The sequence below is a fragment of the Anopheles coustani genome, chromosome 3 (genome assembly GCF_943734705.1).
Source record: "Anopheles coustani chromosome 3, idAnoCousDA_361_x.2, whole genome shotgun sequence".
NCBI classification, from domain to species: domain Eukaryota; kingdom Metazoa; phylum Arthropoda; class Insecta; order Diptera; family Culicidae; genus Anopheles; species Anopheles coustani.
The window spans coordinates 18,586,822-18,607,106 of NC_071288.1; the positions used below are offsets into that span (position 1 = coordinate 18,586,822).

The following is a 20,285-nucleotide window of genomic DNA, read 5'->3' on the forward strand; positions in this document are numbered from 1 at the left end:
ATGTGTTTGTCCTCCATTTGAATACATATTTTAACTAGTTAATCAAATTCCCATTATTTAAAGACTCAAAACAAGGTGTTAAATACATTACATACCTATTTTCATCCATTTCCGAGCACTTGTACCAAAAATCCATTTTCTCAGACAAACCCACTAGTTGTATCGCATCCATTTTGCTGGAAATGAATGCAGCCATTTTAAATGTGTAGTTCTTCTTCACTCGCAGATTGCTGATACCAGGGAAGCATGAATCAACGGTAGATAGTCGGACAAGTAGGCACTGTTTGATATGACGTCATCATATATGGTAGTCACAATATCTACGATAAATGTTTTTTTATCAATTTTGTTAGCTAGATACATCATATTTTTTATTTAAATATATTTAGAACGAAAAAGGGAATTTATTGAAGGATTGCCGTGTTTATATTTCTCCAGGTTTGTCTAGATTTGTTTTAGATTTATCATAACTTCAAAGTTTTGGCATTTTACTATTATACTCCAAAGCCCTTCTCATCACAAGTGAACACTTTCGCATCCTTCTCTTTTAATCAATGTTTGAATCAACTTCAATCAACTTTTGGAATCAATGAGGGCACCCCTATTATTTCAGTTGTTTTAATCTTTTCTCGAATTGTTCGGATGTTAATTAAAAGTAAAAAAGTACAAGTGTATTTTAATGATTAACAAACTACAAATGCAGTCACATTTATTGAATGATTGCCGCACGGAACAATTTATTTATTTACAGTACATGTCTGATTTGGGGCCAAAAGTTACGTAGCACCATGCCCCTTGAATTCCATCCGTCCTTCCAACGGTTAGTGTACCAGTTGCCGAGATATCTTGCGAATTGCTGATCCAGGAAAAGCAAGTAATGGCTAATGATGTAACGTATATTTTATTTCTACTACATGTACCTTTGCGCTCTCTGGTGCCTAACAGAATCTAGATCAACAAACGTTGAAGCACATAGAAAAAAAAACACTGGTCCTGGTCATCGGTAGAATGCAGCACTCGGCATTGGTGTCCTTGGAGTTGCCTTTTCCATGAGATGACGTTGCTTTTTGATTACTTTTCTATCACCAGCTTGTCTGGCGCTTGATATAGTTGACCCACAATGGTCTATCGTATATGTTCCGGGTGAATTCAGCAGTTGTGTATAAATAGAGAATAAAAAAAAATTAGCAAAACAATATTGTGAGAAGGTTTTTTTCGAAAACACCATGAAAAACTTCCGCAGTATGCTGTTTTACTATTACAACATGAGATTCCACACATAATCATATTTGAGGCAACTAAACCATTACATCACCTTTCTCAACTAGTCCCGGCAAAACAATCAGGCTATCTACAGTATACTGGAAGTTTCCACTTACCTGTCTTTTAATGATTTCTAAAGTTTTCTTCGCGTTGGACAGCTCATTCTCAATGCTTGCACTGTCGGTAAGAGCTTTGTTGTCTCTAAATGCATCGCGGATCCGGCGAAGCGCATACATTCTGCAAACACAGGGATTGATAAGGGGCCTCGGCCCTTTGCGGCAAAATATCTGAACACTTACCGATAGTTGTACGCATCGAAGTTCTGCGACGCACGAAGCATCTGTTTGTAGAGCGATAGTACCTTCATCTTGTGCGCTGCACCGGCCATATACGACAATTTACAATGGTACAACTGGAATGGAGAATTTGTCCGGGAAACTGCGAGGAATCGAATGTTTATGTTGGCTCAAAACAGCCGGTCTGGCGTAAAACAACACAAACCACAACAAAGCTAACTGACAGCTGGCAGCTTCACAAATCTATTAATAGATGTCGTTTTTAGCGATAGATGTTGACGTTTAAACTTACCGTTGCATAGTCCTTAAATGTATAAGCTACGAAAAAATAAGTCCTAGTCGATGGAATGTACACAATCAACTTTTTTTTATTACGAGGAAAACGGCGTAGAAAAATATCAACAATAAATAACTGCTCTATCGCATAGAACTGCAAAGAAAATGACGATTGTTCTTTTCATTCAAACAACGCCAAAGACTTTCTTTGCATGAGAATTTTCGCAATCTTTTCTTCGTTTAGAACTTGTACCGAAAAGATCGAACCATGATGAATAGAAAGGAATGAACTGGAGTGCTGTGCGTTACGACTTCAAGCTACTGCCGATGCCGTTGTAAGGAGCTGGATTAGGCCAAATAGGTACTGGCCGACACATTGCCACCCTTGCCCGTCCAGTTGGTGTGCACAAACTTGCCCTCTTTTCCGAGCAGCTCGTACGTGTGTGCACCGAAGTAATCACGCTGCGCTTGGAGCAAGTTTGCCGGCAGCCGCTCCGATCGGTATCCGTCGAAGAAGGCAAGAGCCGCCGACAGGGCCGGCACGGGAACGCCCCAAAGTACGGCCTGACTGACGACCTCACGCCACGACTGCTGATTGTCCATCATGGCTTTCTTGAAGAAATCGTCCAGCAGCAGGTTCGAGAGCTGCGGATTGCGCACGAACGCATCCCGGATGTTGCCCAGGAAGACGCTACGAATGATGCATCCGCCGCGCCACATCAGCGCAATACCACCGTAGTTCAGGTTCCACTTGTACTCATTGGCAGCTTCACGCAGCAGCATGAAACCTTGTGCGTACGAAACGATCTTCGCGCAGTACAGCGCGTTGCGAATGTGCGTGAGGAACTGCTTGCGATCCGCCACGGATGGCTTCGTGCTCGGGCCGGCAATTTGTTTGCTAGCCCTCGCCCGTTCCTCCTTCAGTGCGGACAGGCAGCGCGAGAACACCGCCTCACCGATCAGTGTCACCGGGACGCCGTGGTGCAGGGCGGCAATGGCCGTCCATTTGCCCGTACCCTTCTGGCCGGCCGTGTCACGGATGCGTTCGAGCAGGTATCCCTCGTCGTCACGATAGTTCAGGATATCTCGCGTAATCTCAATCAGGAACGAATCCAGTACGCCCTTGTTCCACTCGTCGAACTCCTGTGCCATCTCTTTCTGCGTCATGCCGAGGGCCAACATCAGGTGGTACGCTTCACAGATCAATTGCATATCACCGTACTCAATGCCGTTGTGTACCATCTTAACGAAGTGTCCTGCGCCACCCTCGCCGACCCACTCGCAACACGGATCTCCGTTTGATTTCGCACAAATGGCCTTAAATAGAACAAAAGGTGAAACACATTAGTTAGAGAGTATTACAGCTTGCCTTTTTGCACTTTTCCTCACCTGGAAAATATCCTTAATGAGCGGCCACGCATCGGGATGACCACCGGGCATCAGCGAGGGTCCATAACGGGCTCCCTCTTCTCCACCGCTAACACCGGATCCAACATAGAGGATACCCTTTGCCTTAAGCTCCTCATAGCGCCGGGCGGAGTCCTGGTGCTCCGAGTTGCCTCCATCGATGATCACATCACCACGCTCGATCAACGGCAGCAGCTGATTAATGAAATCGTCCACAGCGCTACCGGCTAAAATAAATATATAAATAAAACATCGCTGTAGTACCAAGCAGTCACGTGAGGCTCGCAAAAGAATAGTACGAGAGCGCGCCGGTTTTGTTGTGATCTAGAACAAGCGACCCACTGGAATCCACTGTAAGGTCACACGTGAGTCGCACGATCGTTCGCGTGTTCCTTCCGCTCTCCGCGGCTACCTTCGCAGGTGATTTTTTTACTGAGACAATTCTCCTTCATCTCAAGATCAATGCTCACGGACGCATTCGCAGGCACGACCACATGAATGAACGGAGGCAGCCCTCAGAAAAGGTCACTTGCCGCCGGACAAGGAAGGAACTTTCACTTATTGCCTTGCTGTTGTACGACACCAAACCGCGATCGAAACAACGGTGGGAGCGGTTCGCAGATAGATTCAATCGAATCAAAAGCCGTCACCGGTAACTCCTGCCACCGATCGTTCACGTAATGCTTATCGCGCTCCAGTGCGCTCTCTTGCGTCGCAATCTGCCCCGTAGCGCGTTCGCGCATTGCAAACCGTTTACAATCGCGACGGAAGAAATCCGTCGGCGTTATGTTCAACCTACAAATGACTTTATGGTCCGACCGAGACAGCCCGAACATGCTGTCCCTCGTTCGGGGCCCGCGGGTCTGCGTGGCGCTTACCTTTAACCAGCATCATGATCTTGCGCGGTTTCTTCAGCTTGTTAACCATGTCCTGCAGCGAGCTGGCACCGATGATGTTGGTACCTTTGGCTTCATTCTCCAGAAAATGGGTGACCTGTGGGCGGAATGAGAAACATACGGTGGTCAGCAAGGGGATCCATGTTTTGCCAACGCTGGTAAAGATGGATAGATGCACGCTCACTTAGCCTATTTATGTTAATCCAGGTTAAAAGTAATCGATTCGCCGAAGTGAAGGGTCACGCACGAAGGATATCGTTATATTGAGCATTGTGAATGGGGTCATTTCAATGTTACTCGCAAGGAGACTGGGATTGAGGGCTGTAGCATCACGTGCCACAAAGTGGATAAATTAAAAGGTTAACTATTTGGATACTATGTTGAACTTATTAACCAGCAGATTTGCGCCTGAACATTTTGAGAATTTAAAAACTTTAGAAAAGCTTACCTTATCCACGGTACGGTTGTAGGCGCACACGACGAATCCCTTGGAATCCATGTTGAGGATCAAATTTTGCCCCATCACGGCCAATCCGATCAGGGCAATATCAGCTTTCCTGCGAAGCATAGGAATCAGTGGTCAAGTAGACTGCACACCGGGAATTGCGGGTCAGTAGGGCCCTCATTATATTAGCGCGCTAAGGTCAGCGGACGCACGAACGATCGCGCGATTCTTTTTGGCCGCCTGTAGGGTACCGGTATGTTATGTAAGATTTCCGCCAAGCGTTTCGCATGCCTCCAGCGTGGAACCATCGATCAGTAGTGGTGCTTCTTGGTTGGTGACCTTGGCGTGCACCTTCGCCAAGCCGTCTCGGCTCGGAGCGCTAATTTCGATTGTGATGAATCATGCATCAGCAACGACTCCATACTATTGTGTCGTGCAAATGTTCACGCTTTCGGAAACGGTGTAATTATCTTGCACGTTTCTTCAAGCAAGCATCCATCGATCGTTGCCATCGATACAGCTCTCCACGGGCTCTTAAACAAACACAACCTCGAGCGTCATTCAACAAGTTACGGAAGGAAGATAAGCAGCCCCCTTGGTACTATATTGGATTGTCTCATACGAGAAGCCCTCAAAGTCAATGAAGACTCGAATGGTAAATAAATATCCGGAATGTATCTAAAAAGGTACACAGACCTATCAAGGGATAAACAACATTCCAGAAAAATCAAACCGAACATAAAACATCGATTGGCAACTTTTTTGCAATCAAATAAATGGACCAAATAGTCCTAGCGCCTTCATCATAGTAATGCCATCTAAAGCCATTGGACGACGAGGAGACATTTTATTCGTGACGATCCGGAATTTCCAATGAGCTTCAGCTGCGGGTCGGTCAGAACGGGATGTTCGGGTCACTGAGACAGCTTTTCCAAGCTTGCAAACCCAAGTAAAAACTCCACACCGCCGATGAATAACGTCAAACGACAATGACTTGCAAGGCACGGTGGAGCGTACGAAGGTGCCCTTCGGAACTGGACGGTGCGATGAAGTTGTTTACTTACGGGCTGGACATTTTGTACGATGTAAGGGTGCAGAATAAACGGCGTAAGGATTCAATCTTGGTGTAGTTTGATAAACTCGAGTCGTAAGACCGGTGCACAGTGAACAAACGAGAGGAGACCGGTGAAGTAAATGCAAACACAAGCCAAAACCACGGAGTAGACGGGTGTTATCTCCTTCACTGCACAAACACGACTGCCGATCACCGATCGGCGCCGAGTGGTCCGCGCTGCGTTGAGTATTGCAACGTTGGTTGGTATTTTCTGCTGAAATATCTAATTTGTCAATAACTTCATAACCGCTTAAGCGTTTTGTACATGTGACCCCTTAAATGAAAGGTCTGCTCAAGACACACAACTTTGTCTTACAATAGATCTATTCATATTTTCTAGTTTTTGAGAAAACTAATTGTGTGGAAAAGAGACAGCACTCTACCGGGAACAAGGTGAATAAACTTCGATTACTAAAAAGCAAAAATCTGCATATTTGTTAATAACTATTGATTCTTTCAACCGATTTTCACGATTGACCCCTTAAATGAAAGGTCTTTTCAAGACGCGCAACTGCGTTGAAGGTAGATGTTACCGTACTTTCTTGTTTTTGATAAAAACCACACCTGGAAAGTTTTCGCCCGAGGGGGCGAAAAGGTATATCAGGTTGATTGGCAATTTAGGTTCAAAAAGCCAATTCTCGCATAACTTGTTAGTTCCTTGACCGATTTCCACAAATGACCCCTCAAATGAAAGATCTTTGCAAGACGCGTAATGTGTCTCAAGAAACATTATATGCTGCATGAAATGCCTCTCTTCTTGGAATAAACTCGGGTAAATCAATTAGTCTGCATATTCCCAAAAAGGACTATATTGTTCGTGTTGTTTGAATACAATTAGAAGAATAATGTCAACTATACTGATATTCTTATGTAAATCATTCATTGAATTAAACACATCATATGAAAAATCGGCATTAGATGAGCATGTATGAAATGGCGGATTGGGATTCGGATTCGAGGATCCGGATCTCAGAATGAATTTGAATCGAAAGATTCGGATGCCTGTAGGGATTCAGTTTCCCCATCACTACTGCCGATCACCGATCGGTGCCTGCTAGGTCCGCCTCCGTCACGAAGGGACTGTGGAACAAGTTCCGAGCGTTCACATATTCCGCAGCCACGTGATAGACGTTTTGTAAAATGTTAAACAATTTATTTAATAACTGCTTTTGGTGGAAATATGAAAATTTATACTCCATGAAGATCGTTGTATCCATGAAGATCCTTTATTTGCCATCGATTTTGTTCTTGGCGCCGGGTATTATTAATGTGAATATTTCTTTTTATAATGGTACGACTGTTCAATGTACGGAAGTGCTATGGATGTTCGCATGCTGTTTGGATATTTGATAACAAAAAAACATCCTTTTGCAGTTGATTTAAGGATAAACTCGTTTTATTTCAGTTCCATGTGATTTCACTTTAAGTAGATGTAAACAATGATTCGAACAATCTACCACTTTATTTCCATCGATGATACACTATTGGCGCTCGCGAAGTTCGTTTCGTTTAATTTAACTATTTCATATGTAATTATACTACCAGCAGCAGCATAATGTGACCCTGCAATTGTAGCTGCACCGTCGGATACCGTTACCAGATGCTACGAAGCGTGGGGTTTAAGTATTATCCTCATCTCAACCAGTACAGAGGAAAAGGATCGATGGTATTAACTCTCACCCTTTTGTATACTTGAAGGGATCATCGAAAAGGATACGTATGTGGTATTTACAGTGAACCATTATTGGTTTCAAGCAACCAGTTTAAGCTAAAAAACGAGGAGCGCAAATAATTGGTGGTAATTGTTTGAAAGTGAATCAGTGAAGTGAAACTTTTCGCGCCACATTACTGGCGTAAAAACAGAACTACTAGAAGTAGTGCTGGAGCGCTTTACATGGCAAAACGAAATTACAGAAATAAAATTACTGAAGTTAAACGAGAATAAATACTAATAATGATATTCTTTCTAAAAACCCTTATTCTAAACAACAATGATACAATTTCTGCTTGAGCGACACGAAAAACAGAATAGTAAAGCGAAACCTATCTTTACGCAGTTGACAACATTCAATTTCAGTTATAGAAAAAAATTGATTGATTAGGGCTTAATAGGGTGAAAACACGATGCTGTTTAGTTTCTCATAGTAAAAGAAGGTCCATCGGGGATGCAATTCTTACCCCACTAGAATATTTCCAGAATGGCCAGTTTCTGCAACTACAGATAAATTAGAAATGCAACACAAAATACAATACTAAACCACTAAAGGACATGCTAGATAGGACAACGAAACACGACAGCGCGACAACGTATATGGTTTTTGTGTTGTTGTATAGCGACATTCCATTTACATATTACTTATCATTTCACTAAGTACGGATGGTACGAATGTGGTTGCATTCAAATGTAAAGTTGACAGACGAATTACTTGATTGCACAAAACTTTGTATCACTATTGTATCGGTTTTGCAACTGTTTTGCGGAATACATCGGAATATTCATTTTACTAATAGAACTATAGGATTTCCGTTTCCGTTTCCGTTCTGTCGAATACATTAGCTTATTATTTTTATTGTTACGAGTTAGCGTTTTGGTTTGTTGCATTTCGGTGTGAATTAAAAGATTCCAACGAGTTTGACTGAAGTTTAAGTGCGCAAAGACTCAGATCCCCACAACTAAAGTCACATTTTCGCCAACGGTTAATCTGTTCCTTCTCTGTTCTCTATCGATTGATTTTCATTATAATCTGTCTCTGATGCAAGCTTTGGTTATTCAATAAAGTATTTGTCCTTTATGCGTTACGTTTTTATTGATAAAATCCCTACATATATCTGCTGGCAATGTCAATAAGGACAATCGATTGGTACTATCGTATGTGCCCTGTAGGATATCAACATCCGGGTTGATGCATGAGAGGAAAAAGTTAATGTTTTAGTCAGGGGGATTTTCACTGCAATCCTACGCGAGAAATAGCCTTATATATTTGGTGGGTTCTAAATTCATCTACGATATTTTGCCGCTAATGATGCTTTCTGTTCCATTCTGTAATGTGCAACACGGATAACAGTATGCTAAAAATATCTTTTGCAGCAGATCATTTCGTTGGCCCTCTGTGAATTGAAAGTCGCAGTTATTCGATTCTTATTAAAAAATAACAGGATTGTCCATTTCGTGGTTTTAAAAGTAGCCAAAAGCTGCCGGGGATGTGGCTTTACACTCATGAACATTAACGTGCTGTTATTCGTTTTTTTGTTTTTCATGTGGCCGGATCGTTCAATTATTATCCTACATTCTCAAAACTATGAAATGGAGAACCCTATATTATGGTTGCCGTTATCAGTCGAACGATATGATACATTTATGCATATCCTGCGAACATAGAACGCAAACTCCTCATCAACGCTCTCGTATGATCGGAAGTGTGTAGCTTCCTTTGTTATTGTAATATCTTTGTATTGTTTGATAACTAAAATGAATGTCGTCGCTCTGAGTGTTTTGTTTTTTTTTTGGGTTTTCTTTTAACACATTCTGCCGAGATCTTTTCGGTTTCGGGTTATCAATCGCAAAAACGGATCGTTTCTTTTAACGGTTACTCTAGATAAATACTACAAGCTTTTACGACACCGTGGTAGCTGCTGTTTCAGTTGTTTCCTTGACAACTACGGTCTGCTCTTCTGGAGCGGTAGACGTAGTTGCAGTGCTGTCGGTAGTAGAAGCATTAGAAGAAGTAGTGGTGGCAGTAGAAGATGCAACGGAATCTGTGGCTTTTTCTGTAGTAACGGACGACTTGATAGAATCGGACACCGGAGCAGCACTGTTACAGTTAGCTTCATCGTTTTTAGCGAGGTTATCAGCGGAAATTGCACCATCGTTTGATTTGTCTACACTTTCGCTACAAACCTTTTTGCAAGGCGACGTTTCAGTCAACATTTTTTCTACATCCTGGAATGAATCAGGGGGATATTGTTAGTTTATAAAATGCATTAATGTGCCGGTATTGTACTGGTCCTTTACTTGATTTTCTATCGAATTATTACACGACTTAAAAACAAAAATAAAAATGGTATTAAAATTAGAGGAAAAAGCAATAGCCGCTTAATAAATTTACTCTCTATACAGTTTTTAAATGCTTTTCTATATACACATACCTGCGTGGGTGTTTTCTTCTCAAATTCGGCACGAGCTGCTTCATACATTTTTACAAATGTATCCCTTTGCTCCTTAAACTGTGCGAACAACGCATCATCACGGTGTCCTTTAAGACGATTGGCGAGGTCTGCTTTCTTATCGTGCTCGGCTTTAATTTCCTCTGTCACCCACGGCTTATCGAGTGGGTATTCTTCTCTGTTTTGCACATTCTTCGGACGAGGACGCTTTCCATTCACATTCAAGGCGGCTCCGTTGGCCGACATTCCGTTCCGAGGGAATGGTTGCATGCCACGGGCATGTAAGTTTCCGTTCGCGTTTCTCCTCGCAGGACCGTCCGGTCCCTGGCGTAAGGGTGGAGGCATCATACGACCCATGGCGTGTGGCGGAGGCATGGGGCGACCGCCGAGTGGAGGTATCGGTACAGGGAGGGGTCTGTTCATCGCCAACAAGGACATCGGTCCCTGGGGTCCAGGGCCAAACCTACCATTCTGGGGTCCACGCATTCGCATTCCTCCACCATGAGCATTTCGGAAATGCGCTGGATGAGGTGGTATCGGTGGTGGATTCATCGGACCTCGCCGACCGGCGGGACCGGGAGGACCCGGGAACATATTTGGTGGGGCCATCGGTGGACCCCAGCTCGGCATGCCATTCATACGGTGGCGCATTCCAGGACCACCGTTTTTCATGGGGCGTCTCATGTTGGGATTCATCTTCCGACCACCGTTACCGTTTTTGTTTCCAACTTCTGCCCCATTGCTCGCGTTGGTACCGCCAGCACTGTTGCCGGCTCCGTTAACGTTGGAAGTGATCGAGTCATCGTTGAAGTCCATGAAACCGGGATTATCACCAAGCTGGTTTGCGTTGAACATAGCACTCATGCTACGAATATCATTCATTTGATTATTATGCTTTCCTACGCCCTGCTTGAATCGCTGACGATTAGCCATCTGGTTGAATGCGCGTTTATTGTTTTCAATCGACTTGTTCGAGACCATCACTTTTTACGGAACAGGTTCGCTTTGACTGCTTGTGTTTCGCTCGTCCGCTAGTTTTTCGCCGTCAAATCTTTGCAACACTATGGGCTTCTATCTCCACTCCACCACAGCTGATCTGGTTGACGAATTATCCTACGAATAACAATATTCTTTCACTGCAATCGTCGATTCACAACTTTGAAAACTTTGCTTCCCGGTGACTGCTGAGTTTATCTGCAGGTTCCTGACTACTATGACACCTTTTTCTGCGCTTCACTTTGAATCCTTTTAGAATTTGACGTTTCTGAAAACCAATAAAGTTAACTTGCTAAGCCAATCAAACATTTTACGATTGAAACTATGATACTTAGAAATATAATAGCAAATCAAACTATCAAGTGAGAATATGATTATTTCAGAAAATATGATTTTATGTTGGATGAGTTGATCGTATTAATAATTAAAAGCCCTGGGAAAATATTTTGTTCTATTGACGTTTTCCCTTTTTCGTATGGTAGAGGTGGGCACTTATTTTGTGGAACACTCGGAAATCCATCGAATATTCTCTGAAAGAATCTGTTCAACCTTTTTTACCCAAAACCTGTTAAACAAACACTTAACAAAAACTGAAAATAAAAAAATGTTTAAATTAGATATTTTCTCTTACCACGCTTTCATCATAATAAAAAAAATCCTTTGATCTATTATTCCGAGTGGCAAAACAGTTCCAAAATGATCTGGGTTCGTACTGAGGTAACCATATCTATACACCAAGTTTGGCCAACGTTTGTCAGTAGAAAACAGCATGGTCTTGTGGTTGTTTTAATAATCATAATAATAAATTGTAAAGCGAAATCGTGTTCGTATTCTTATAAAAATTCAAAGATTTTGGTGAAAATGGTGAGTGCTTTATTATACATGTTTTTGTATGGTAACACATCAAATCAATCACCAATCAATGGTGTCTTTCAGAGTCAAAAGGAATTGGGCTTTGCCCCAGGGACAGTAAAGATGGAACAAAAAGCCGATGTGAAGATTAAGTCCGAAAAAAATGTACCAATGAAGAAAAATCATCCGGGGGCAAAAAGACTGAAAAGGCGTAAGGGGAAAAAGCTCCCTGTAAAAGAGGCGGCAGTATTTGATCGAGAAAAGCATCGGAAAAACAACAGTAAGCTGCAGATTCCACTAGATTCCGAAGTGTTAATGCGACATTCTCGCGGACAACGGTTGAACCTGGCTGGTGTGAAAACAAAGGTACATAAAGTCCGGGAAATGCGCAAGGATATCAACATCGAGTATGCTACAGAACAAGCTGCCCGAGCAGAAATTCTTCTTGATGAAGACCATGGTTATCTGGAAGCGGATGAGGGAGAAAATACGACCGATGTCACGCAGAAAGAAATCACGCAGCACGTGGACATCACAACGGCAGCTAAGCACTTCAATTTGTCCCTTGGCTTTGGCCCTTATCGCATGCGATACACGAAAAATGGCACCCAATTGTTGCTGGGCGGACAGCGTGGTCATGTCGCAGCATTCAATTGGGTTCAAAAGAAACTGCTGTGTGAAATGAACGTGATGGAATCGGTCCACGATGTTACTTGGTTAATGAATCAAACTATGTACGCGGTTGCCCAAAAGAACTGGGTACATGTGTATGATTCAAAAGGAGTTGAGGTGCACTGCGTCAAGACGATGCACAGGAGTTTACGTTTGGAGTATTTGCCCTATCATTTCCTTCTCAACAGTGCGAGTGATAGTGGCTTTCTTTCGTGGATTGATATTTCCATTGGACAAAGTATAGCAAACTACAATGCCCGAATGGGAAAGGTTACAGTAATGACGCAAAATCCATGGAACGCGGTAACGTGCATAGGAGGCAGTAAAGGTGTCGTCTCGATGTGGTCGCCGATGGTTCGCGAGCCACTTGCCAAGATGTTGTGTCACCCGGTGCAGCTGACGGCGATAGCAGTAGATCCCAGAGGCAATCATATGGCGACTGCCGGCTTGGATAGAAAGGTAAAAATATGGGACATACGGCAGTTGGAAGGTCCAATAGAAACTTACCACCTAAATACGGCTGCCTCCGGAATAGACCTTTCGCAGCGGGGTCTAATGGGACTTTCGATGGGAAATGTCTGTGAAATTTATCGCAGGTCCACCGAAGATTCGGAAAAAAGCAACATGACACCCTACATAAGGCAGCGTACCGACGGCTCGATATCGAATCTGCGATTCTGTCCGTATGAGGATATTCTCGGTGTGGCAACCGAAAAAGGATTCACCTCGCTCATTGTGCCCGGCTCTGGTGAACCGAACTTCGATACTTTCGAGGCGAACCCGTATCAGTCTAAGACGCAAAGAAGGGAGGAAGAGGTTCATAATCTGTTGGATAAGGTACCAGCTGAGTTCATTGCATTGAATCCTAATCAAATCGATGAGGTAGACATACCATCGGCAAAGGCACGCCTCGAAGCGAAGGTTAAGTTGCTAACCTTGAAGCCCCCCAGGATTGACTTTGAGCCCCGCGCCCGCACTGGCGTGTCAAAGGCGAAGCGCATCAAAATCAAGCAAAATGTGAAGGATGCCCGGTTTCGCCAGGCCGCCAAAGAGTTGCGTGAAATTAAACAAACAATATTGGACCAAGAGAAGAAATCTGAAACCCCCGACTTCGACGAGTCGACGGGTGTACTTGACCGTTTCAAAACGAAGAAAGTTAAAAAGTGAGGTTTTCTTATAGCATTACGTGTTAATGTATATTTGTATTGAAATAAATTCAGAATAAATATCAAAAGATCACTTGTAGATGCTAGTGTAGTATTCCTCCTCGAGATCGTACAAATCCGCTGCCATGTCGTCTCGCACGGCCATCAATTTGGTATCTCGGTCGATTTGGGTGCTACGGTAGAGCGCAGAGTTACTGCAGATAGCATCATTCACAGAGTGGAAGTCGTTAAGGATAAGATATTGCTTGATGTCCGACACGAGCTTCATGAGCGATTCTCCAGCGCGTACGATATTGGCCGCGCGGACTTGGGTTTCATACGTATCCTGCTCGCATTGTGTGATCTTCGATAGCTGTGTATCATTTTCTCCCTTCGCTAGGCGGATGATTTCTATAAAAAGTAAAAAACGGCTGTTTACAACAAGTTTATTAACTATTGGAGTCAAATGAGTTTACCCTCGAAATTCTCACGCATGCTTCGGATGTCCTCTTTCAATCGAGAGTTGTATGACTTTAATAATGCTTCCTTTGATTGCGTTAGATTTCTCTGCATTTTGTTGCCAACTTGAAGAGATGAAGTTTTCAATCACAATAACACAATTTTCTCTCGTACCGTATGATATTTCGATGGTTTAAGATGCGATACTACACGACCTAGTCGCCGAACAAAAGTTGTTTACTATTTTATAAATGTTTTGATCGGAGGTTGTCAGGTCATGTAGGTTCGTGCCGTTCCAAACAAAAGAACTATTAAATTCAAAAAAATAATTCGATGAATTAAAATTCATAGAATCTTTCAGTTAAAAAATGATTTTCCATGGCTTTAAATGAAAATTCAATGAATTCAATGAAAATTTAAATGTTTCGTTTTCTGGTAGGGAATGTAGATGATGCAGGCAAGCGAAAGTGATCGTTTTTTTATTTTTTCAATTCAGAGGAAAAGGATACATTTAACGGTAATAAATAATAATAAACTGTTTTATCCAATAACAGAAAATCGAAAGATGTGTTCAATGAAACATCTACGTTCGTAGCTTCCAATATCTCCGAAAACCTTTTCCCATTTTTTTATAGTTCTGGCATGTTTAAAAACATCGCTTTCGTCGCGGGATCACGAATCGATTTTTCATTTTATTAACTTTTAGTAAACAATTACTATGAAGACTTCCCAAACTACAGGTACTGCTTCTGTTCGAATTATTGATAAACAGTTCTGGAAAAATCGCGGATTGTTTTCTCGCGCAATCTAGAAAGTGTTTGCATCGAAGCCCAAGGATGCAATCAAAAGAATGCGTGGAAAAGGAAAGTTCAACCTCCGAATGAACCACCACGTACGTGTTTTTGTGCAAACACCGCGGATTGCAGATGAATGCTTATCTCAACTGTCAAACGCTATCCCTGACCGGTGCCGGTCGTGGGCTGCCCTGATTGGTCCACGAAGCGGCTGGAAAATGCTACACGACTGTTCATCCGCAGCATTTATGCACGGGACGGGGAAAGCGATTCGTTCAGTTTCAATTCAGCAACAGTAGAGAACGTACGCGAGTTGTGATCAAGAGACCAATTGTTGTTAAAACATTAACAGAGAATCCGCTGTTAAATAGGAGATAAACAAAGTAAGTTTCTTCGGAATCATCGTTCGTAGTAAAAAGTAACGGTTCGTCAATTTTTGCACGAATCCCCGGCGACTGTCGGCAGGCGTTGAAACGCGAAAAAAGAGTGAAAAAGTATTGCACTGCAAAGTAAGTGCCTGCGCGGTTGGTATGGGAGGCAGTGTTACGAACGACATTGGGAATCCGACATCCGGTGCAGAAATTACCCGTGACCTGGTGGCAGAAATATTCTAGAATGTTTCTTGTCGATTGTTAAACGCCCGCAGTATAGTGTCGGGAGCGGCATTACGAATAACGGGCAGTGTGTGTTAGCAGAAAATGGTTGCTAGCGGAGATGGCAGCGGTGGAGCTTCGAACATTTTTTTTCTTCTATCGCACACTTGGATGATGGCGAGAGAAAATGCGAGAAGGAAATCCCGTTGACGACCTGATACTAGTTAGGCAGGATGGAAGAAAGAGCCGAAAGAGTACGGTTGGAAACACCGGGCAAGTTCTCAGCTTTTTCTTCACCCACCATCATCCGCGCACCAAGCCGACCGTACACTTTGCCTGACGTGGAGTTTGGCCGGCATTTTGTAGTATTTGTGGCCGGAAAGGTTGACGTGTTCTTTTCAGAGCCGCCTACCTTATAGTGGATGCGGCAGAAGAGGCTTAGTTCTATTTCAGTCGCCGTGGAGGGTTGTTGAGCGAGGAAGTTTTCCGTTTTTCGTAACAAGTTCGAAGTGAGTTGTGGCTAAACATTTACTTTAACATATTTATTAACTGATGTGAACCACAAGTGCCCAGCAAAAGAATTGGTTTTGCGTAACAGCAATGCGATTTTACACGTTTTAGCCAGCCCGGAAAATAGGTCACAGTCACAGACCTCGTTCCGTCTCGTCGGGCTAAACGGGGTCAAGAAACCTAACGGTTATTCTTCGATTTGGATATGGGTTTCTACGCGGCTGGTGACGTGATTCGTATGTTAATAGTCCACGAGGAAGATTGCTTGGATTATATGATGCGTGGTCCATACCTTTCTCCAGGCACCCCGGATAGCATTGATGGAGGCCAAGCGTCGTCGCTGTCTAGGATCGACTGACGTGGCTTTATGGATGCTCACTTGATTATGTGGCATCATCCGGTATGGTTGTAACCAATTCATGGCCTTTTACTGATTTCATATTCAGCTTGGGAATCGAAAAGAATATTGGCCAGTGTTCATAGCCAGAAAGGGATGTTTAATTTTATAGCTTGCCCCCATTTTGTATGGTTTTTCGCACACGACAACACGTGTTTTCCGCTGAGTAGGCTGCGTGGTTATGAACTTACAAACTAGTGGTCTAGTTTTTGGCGATTCTAATGTTCGTTTAAACTTTCTCTTTGTCACACAGAATTGCAGCAATGAAACTGCTAAAACAATCGGCCCTGGTGGTCGTATTGGCCGTACTGGCCTGTTCGGCGGAGGAGAAAAAGGAAAAGGACAAGGACATCGGCACGGTAGTTGGTATCGATCTTGGCACGACGTATTCGTGTGTAGGCGTTTACAAGAATGGACGTGTGGAAATTATCGCCAACGATCAGGGTAACCGTATCACTCCCTCGTACGTGGCGTTCACCGCCGACGGCGAGCGACTGATCGGCGATGCCGCCAAGAACCAGCTGACCACCAACCCGGAGAACACGGTCTTCGACGCCAAGCGTCTGATCGGACGTGAGTTCACGGACCATACCGTACAACACGACATCAAGCTGCTGCCGTTCAAGGTGATTGAGAAGAACTCGAAGCCCCATATCCGCGTCGCGACCGGCCAGGGTGATAAGGTGTTCGCTCCGGAGGAAATTTCAGCCATGGTGCTCGGCAAGATGAAAGAGACGGCCGAGGCGTACCTGGGCAAGAAGGTGACCCACGCAGTCGTAACGGTCCCGGCCTACTTCAACGACGCCCAGCGTCAGGCCACCAAGGATGCCGGAGTGATCGCCGGATTGAACGTCATGCGCATCATCAACGAGCCGACCGCAGCGGCCATCGCGTACGGTCTGGACAAGAAGGACGGCGAGAAGAACGTGCTGGTGTTCGATCTGGGCGGTGGTACCTTCGATGTTTCGCTGCTGACCATCGACAACGGTGTGTTCGAGGTGGTGGCCACCAACGGCGACACCCATCTGGGTGGTGAGGACTTCGATCAGCGCGTCATGGACCACTTCATCAAGCTGTACAAGAAGAAGAAGGGCAAGGACATCCGCAAGGACAACCGTGCAGTTCAGAAGCTGCGTCGTGAGGTGGAGAAGGCTAAGCGTGCCCTTTCGGCCAGCCACCAGGTGCGCATCGAAATCGAATCGTTCTTCGAGGGTGATGACTTCAGCGAGACGCTCACGCGCGCTAAGTTCGAGGAGCTGAACATGGATCTGTTCCGGTCGACGATGAAGCCGGTCCAGAAGGTGCTCGAGGATGCCGACATGAACAAGAAGGACGTCGACGAGATTGTGCTGGTGGGCGGCTCGACCCGTATCCCGAAGGTGCAGCAGCTGGTGAAGGAGTTCTTCAATGGAAAGGAACCATCGCGCGGTATCAACCCGGACGAGGCTGTCGCTTACGGTGCGGCCGTGCAGGCCGGAGTGCTCTCGGGCGAACAGGACACGGACGCGATCGTGCTGCTCGATGTGAACCCGCTCACCATGGGTATCGAGACGGTCGGTGGCGTGATGACGAAGCTGATCCCGCGCAACACCGTCATCCCGACGAAGAAGTCGCAGATCTTCTCGACCGCCTCGGACAACCAACACACCGTCACCATCCAGGTGTACGAGGGTGAGCGCCCGATGACCAAGGACAACCATCTGCTCGGAAAGTTCGACCTGACCGGTATTCCCCCGGCGCCACGTGGCATTCCCCAGATCGAAGTTTCGTTCGAGATCGACGCCAACGGTATCCTGCAGGTTTCGGCCGAGGACAAGGGCACGGGCAACCGCGAGAAGATCGTCATCACCAACGACCAGAACCGCCTGACGCCGGACGACATCGAGCGGATGATCAAGGACGCCGAGCGGTTCGCCGACGACGACAAGAAGCTGAAGGAGCGCGTCGAGGCCCGCAACGAGCTCGAGAGCTACGCGTACAGCCTGAAGAACCAGCTCAGCTCGAAGGACAAGCTCGGTGCGAGCGTGTCGGACGACGACAAGGCCAAGATGGAGGAAGCGATCGACGAGAAGATCAAGTGGTTGGACGAGAACCAGGACACCGAGGCGGAGGAGTACAAGAAGCAAAAGAAGGAGCTCGAGGACATCGTGCAACCGATCATTGCCAAGCTGTACGCGAGCACTGGTGGTGCCCCGCCGCCAGCCGGTGGCGAAGAGGATGAGGAGCTGAAGGACGAGCTGTAAGACGGCTCTCTTCGATTGAAAAGTGCGAGTGTGATTCGTAGCCCTACAAACCACCACCACCACCACCACCACCCGTTCATAATCATCATCGTCATCCGTATCTCGCAACCATCTCATCATCAAAACCAGCGGACAGCCTATCGTCGTCAGTTCCCCTTTTCTTCCCCATTTCGCAGTGCGTTTCTTTTGGGAGAAGAGAAGGACATCCGGACGATCTGTCTCGACGAACCTCGAGTGGGTGTGATCCTTCCAAAGCACAACCTCCGCTCTCCACGTCGTTGGTGGCAGTGGTCGTACCTGAGAGAGGGAAAACAGTACACACACACACAAAAACACTAGGCAACTGAGGGAGGAGGGAATGTTGGAGTTACGATCGCGGAAATCCATCTTATTTTCTAGATGGAAACGAGATTATCCTCCCGCTCAAAATCGTCGCTCCCTTCGGCCCGCGCGTTCCAGTACAATTTTTCCAACTAACAGGATCTACAAGATTTGGTAGAGATTACAATTGAAGACATTGTTGTCATCATTCGAGAGAGGAGAGGAAGGGAAAGAGAGCAAATGTTTTCCGTTTTTGTTTTTGGTTTCGTCCATATGAAATGATGTTGTGGCACATTAAGAGAGGAGGGTGCACATTAGCAGAAAAAGAGGATGTACATTTCGTTTCTAATCGTTTATTTATTGAGCGAGCGATAGAGAAAAAGATAGAGCAGTAGTTCGGCAGACGTGTAGGATAAACGACTTTAGAGTAGCAAACCACAGAAAACTGCTGGGGGAACTGTTATGAACAGGAGTTTCGGACCTCCTCCTATATCCACAGCGCCCCTCGATTAACATCCCGAGGAGATAACCGGTAGAGAAAGGTCGAAAACACAAGAATCACTCCTTTCGTTCCACACAAACAAAAGGGGGAAAGCGCACGCAACTGTAGAATAAGAAAGAAGAGGCACAGGTTGAAGTCGAGGCAACAAACACAACAACACGCGCCACACGTGTACAGGGGGTGGGGTCATTTGGACCCGCACCTCCTCCCCCCCAATTTCATCTCCTATGCGTGCTCTCCATTTAAAGGAGCGAGAAATGATGGCAACGAACGCTAACGAAGCTCCCGCGATGCGATACCAACGCCGTACACTTTGTTCCATTTCTTACGGTCGGGATTGACTCGTATATTGAAGTAATGATTTTCGTTCTTGCTTTTACACAAATGGAACCACGTTTTTATACTTTACTATCCCCCCAAACCCCCAACATCCCCGTCCGGGTTAGGTAGAACAGGAGCAGCAGCTGGTAGTTGGTTAGGTGTTTCCAATTGCTTCGCGACGTACATCCCACTCGATGGGGAGACAGTTAGCAGGAGCAAAAGATCGGATTTCGTTTTACTTCGTTTCATTGTTTCTCATCCGTCGACTGATTGTAATGTAAGGAAGTGAGTGTGTGTGATTTAAATGTCCGAAGATAAAGACAAGAAAATAATAGGAAAAAAAACAATATAAAAATAAAAGAAACAAAATCATACCTAAAACAAAGTTTTGCAACTGTTTTTAAATTTTTAATCGAAAGAAACTAGGGAAGGAATATGCTTTTTAGCCCAATTTATGACAGTCCATCAGTTGGCCTATTGTTGATACTAAACACAAAAAGATACGGTTGAACTTAAATACGGTATTTTAACGTTCTGTTCACGACTTGTTGAAGGAGTTGGCATATGTGACACGTACTGGAGGCTTCCTTGAGTTGAAACATTCGGATGTCTACAAAAA

General features: G+C 44.8%; 6 protein-coding genes across 9 annotated transcripts; 2 read left to right on the forward strand and 4 right to left on the reverse strand.

Annotated features, from left to right (window-relative positions):
- Positions 1-674: 674 nt before the first annotated feature.
- Positions 675-1,724, reverse strand: LOC131258721 (LYR motif-containing protein 4). Its single transcript, XM_058260096.1, has 3 exons — positions 1,563-1,724; positions 1,380-1,500; positions 675-1,125 (listed from the first exon to the last, which is right to left on the reverse strand). The coding sequence occupies exons 1-3, from the start codon at positions 1,649-1,651 to the stop codon at positions 1,072-1,074; spliced, it is 264 nt and encodes an 87-aa protein (XP_058116079.1). The 5' UTR covers positions 1,652-1,724; the 3' UTR covers positions 675-1,071.
- A 185-nt stretch (positions 1,725-1,909) lies between these two features.
- On the reverse strand, positions 1,910-5,822 carry LOC131259400 (6-phosphogluconate dehydrogenase, decarboxylating). Of its 2 annotated transcripts, XM_058260881.1 has the most exons (5): positions 5,648-5,822; positions 4,587-4,695; positions 4,121-4,235; positions 3,225-3,469; positions 1,910-3,152 (listed from the first exon to the last, which is right to left on the reverse strand). In XM_058260881.1, the coding sequence occupies exons 1-5, from the start codon at positions 5,656-5,658 to the stop codon at positions 2,184-2,186; spliced, it is 1,449 nt and encodes a 482-aa protein (XP_058116864.1). In that variant the 5' UTR covers positions 5,659-5,822; the 3' UTR covers positions 1,910-2,183. The 2 variants fall into 2 exon arrangements, with proteins under 2 accessions (XP_058116864.1, XP_058116865.1); XM_058260882.1 differs by lacking the exon at positions 5,648-5,822 and having other exon boundaries at positions 4,587-4,706.
- Positions 5,823-7,095: 1,273 nt separating this feature from the next.
- On the reverse strand, positions 7,096-11,121 carry LOC131271988 (circumsporozoite protein-like). Its single transcript, XM_058273981.1, has 2 exons — positions 9,844-11,121; positions 7,096-9,637 (listed from the first exon to the last, which is right to left on the reverse strand). The coding sequence occupies exons 1-2, from the start codon at positions 10,840-10,842 to the stop codon at positions 9,311-9,313; spliced, it is 1,326 nt and encodes a 441-aa protein (XP_058129964.1). The 5' UTR covers positions 10,843-11,121; the 3' UTR covers positions 7,096-9,310.
- Positions 11,122-11,627: 506 nt separating this feature from the next.
- LOC131272665 (WD repeat-containing protein 46) lies at positions 11,628-13,626 on the forward strand. Its single transcript, XM_058274489.1, has 2 exons — positions 11,628-11,721; positions 11,794-13,626. Exons 1-2 carry the CDS (start codon positions 11,719-11,721, stop codon positions 13,546-13,548), a joined length of 1,758 nt encoding a protein of 585 aa, XP_058130472.1. The 5' UTR covers positions 11,628-11,718; the 3' UTR covers positions 13,549-13,626.
- LOC131272666 (mediator of RNA polymerase II transcription subunit 22) lies at positions 13,563-14,200 on the reverse strand. The gene is made up of 2 exons (XM_058274490.1): positions 14,003-14,200; positions 13,563-13,937 (listed from the first exon to the last, which is right to left on the reverse strand). Exons 1-2 carry the CDS (start codon positions 14,097-14,099, stop codon positions 13,618-13,620), a joined length of 417 nt encoding a protein of 138 aa, XP_058130473.1. The 5' UTR covers positions 14,100-14,200; the 3' UTR covers positions 13,563-13,617.
- LOC131272664 (endoplasmic reticulum chaperone BiP) lies at positions 13,814-19,937 on the forward strand. 3 transcript variants are annotated; one of them, XM_058274487.1, is made up of 2 exons: positions 13,814-13,832; positions 16,643-19,937. In XM_058274487.1, the coding sequence occupies exons 1-2, from the start codon at positions 13,814-13,816 to the stop codon at positions 18,520-18,522; spliced, it is 1,899 nt and encodes a 632-aa protein (XP_058130470.1). In that variant the 3' UTR covers positions 18,523-19,937. The 3 variants fall into 3 exon arrangements, with proteins under 3 accessions (XP_058130470.1, XP_058130468.1, XP_058130469.1); XM_058274485.1 differs by lacking the exon at positions 13,814-13,832 and adding an exon at positions 15,038-15,162 and having other exon boundaries at positions 16,533-19,937; XM_058274486.1 differs by lacking the exon at positions 13,814-13,832 and adding an exon at positions 15,713-15,881 and having other exon boundaries at positions 16,533-19,937.
- The last annotated feature ends 348 nt before the right edge of the window (positions 19,938-20,285 follow it).

Coding starts and splice junctions, on each gene's coding strand:
- LOC131258721 (XM_058260096.1), bottom strand. CDS start 1,651: ATGGCCGGTGCAGCGCACAAGATGAAGGTACTATCGCTCTACAAACAG. Junction 1,501..1,562: donor TTCGATGCGTACAACTATCG/GTAAGTGTTCAG, acceptor CTGTGTTTGCAG/AATGTATGCGCTTCGCCGGA. Junction 1,126..1,379: donor TAGAAATCATTAAAAGACAG/GTAAGTGGAAAC, acceptor CATATACGATAG/ACCATTGTGGGTCAACTATA.
- LOC131259400 (XM_058260881.1), bottom strand. Junction 4,236..4,586: donor ACAACCGTACCGTGGATAAG/GTAAGCTTTTCT, acceptor TTCCGCCCACAG/GTCACCCATTTTCTGGAGAA. Junction 3,153..3,224: donor TCATTAAGGATATTTTCCAG/GTGAGGAAAAGT, acceptor GTTCTATTTAAG/GCCATTTGTGCGAAATCAAA.
- LOC131271988 (XM_058273981.1), bottom strand. CDS start 10,842: ATGGTCTCGAACAAGTCGATTGAAAACAATAAACGCGCATTCAACCAG. Junction 9,638..9,843: donor AGAAGAAAACACCCACGCAG/GTATGTGTATAT, acceptor GATTCATTCCAG/GATGTAGAAAAAATGTTGAC.
- LOC131272666 (XM_058274490.1), bottom strand. CDS start 14,099: ATGCAGAGAAATCTAACGCAATCAAAGGAAGCATTATTAAAGTCATAC. Junction 13,938..14,002: donor CATGCGTGAGAATTTCGAGG/GTAAACTCATTT, acceptor TACTTTTTATAG/AAATCATCCGCCTAGCGAAG.
- LOC131272664 (XM_058274485.1), top strand. CDS start 16,543: ATGAAACTGCTAAAACAATCGGCCCTGGTGGTCGTATTGGCCGTACTG.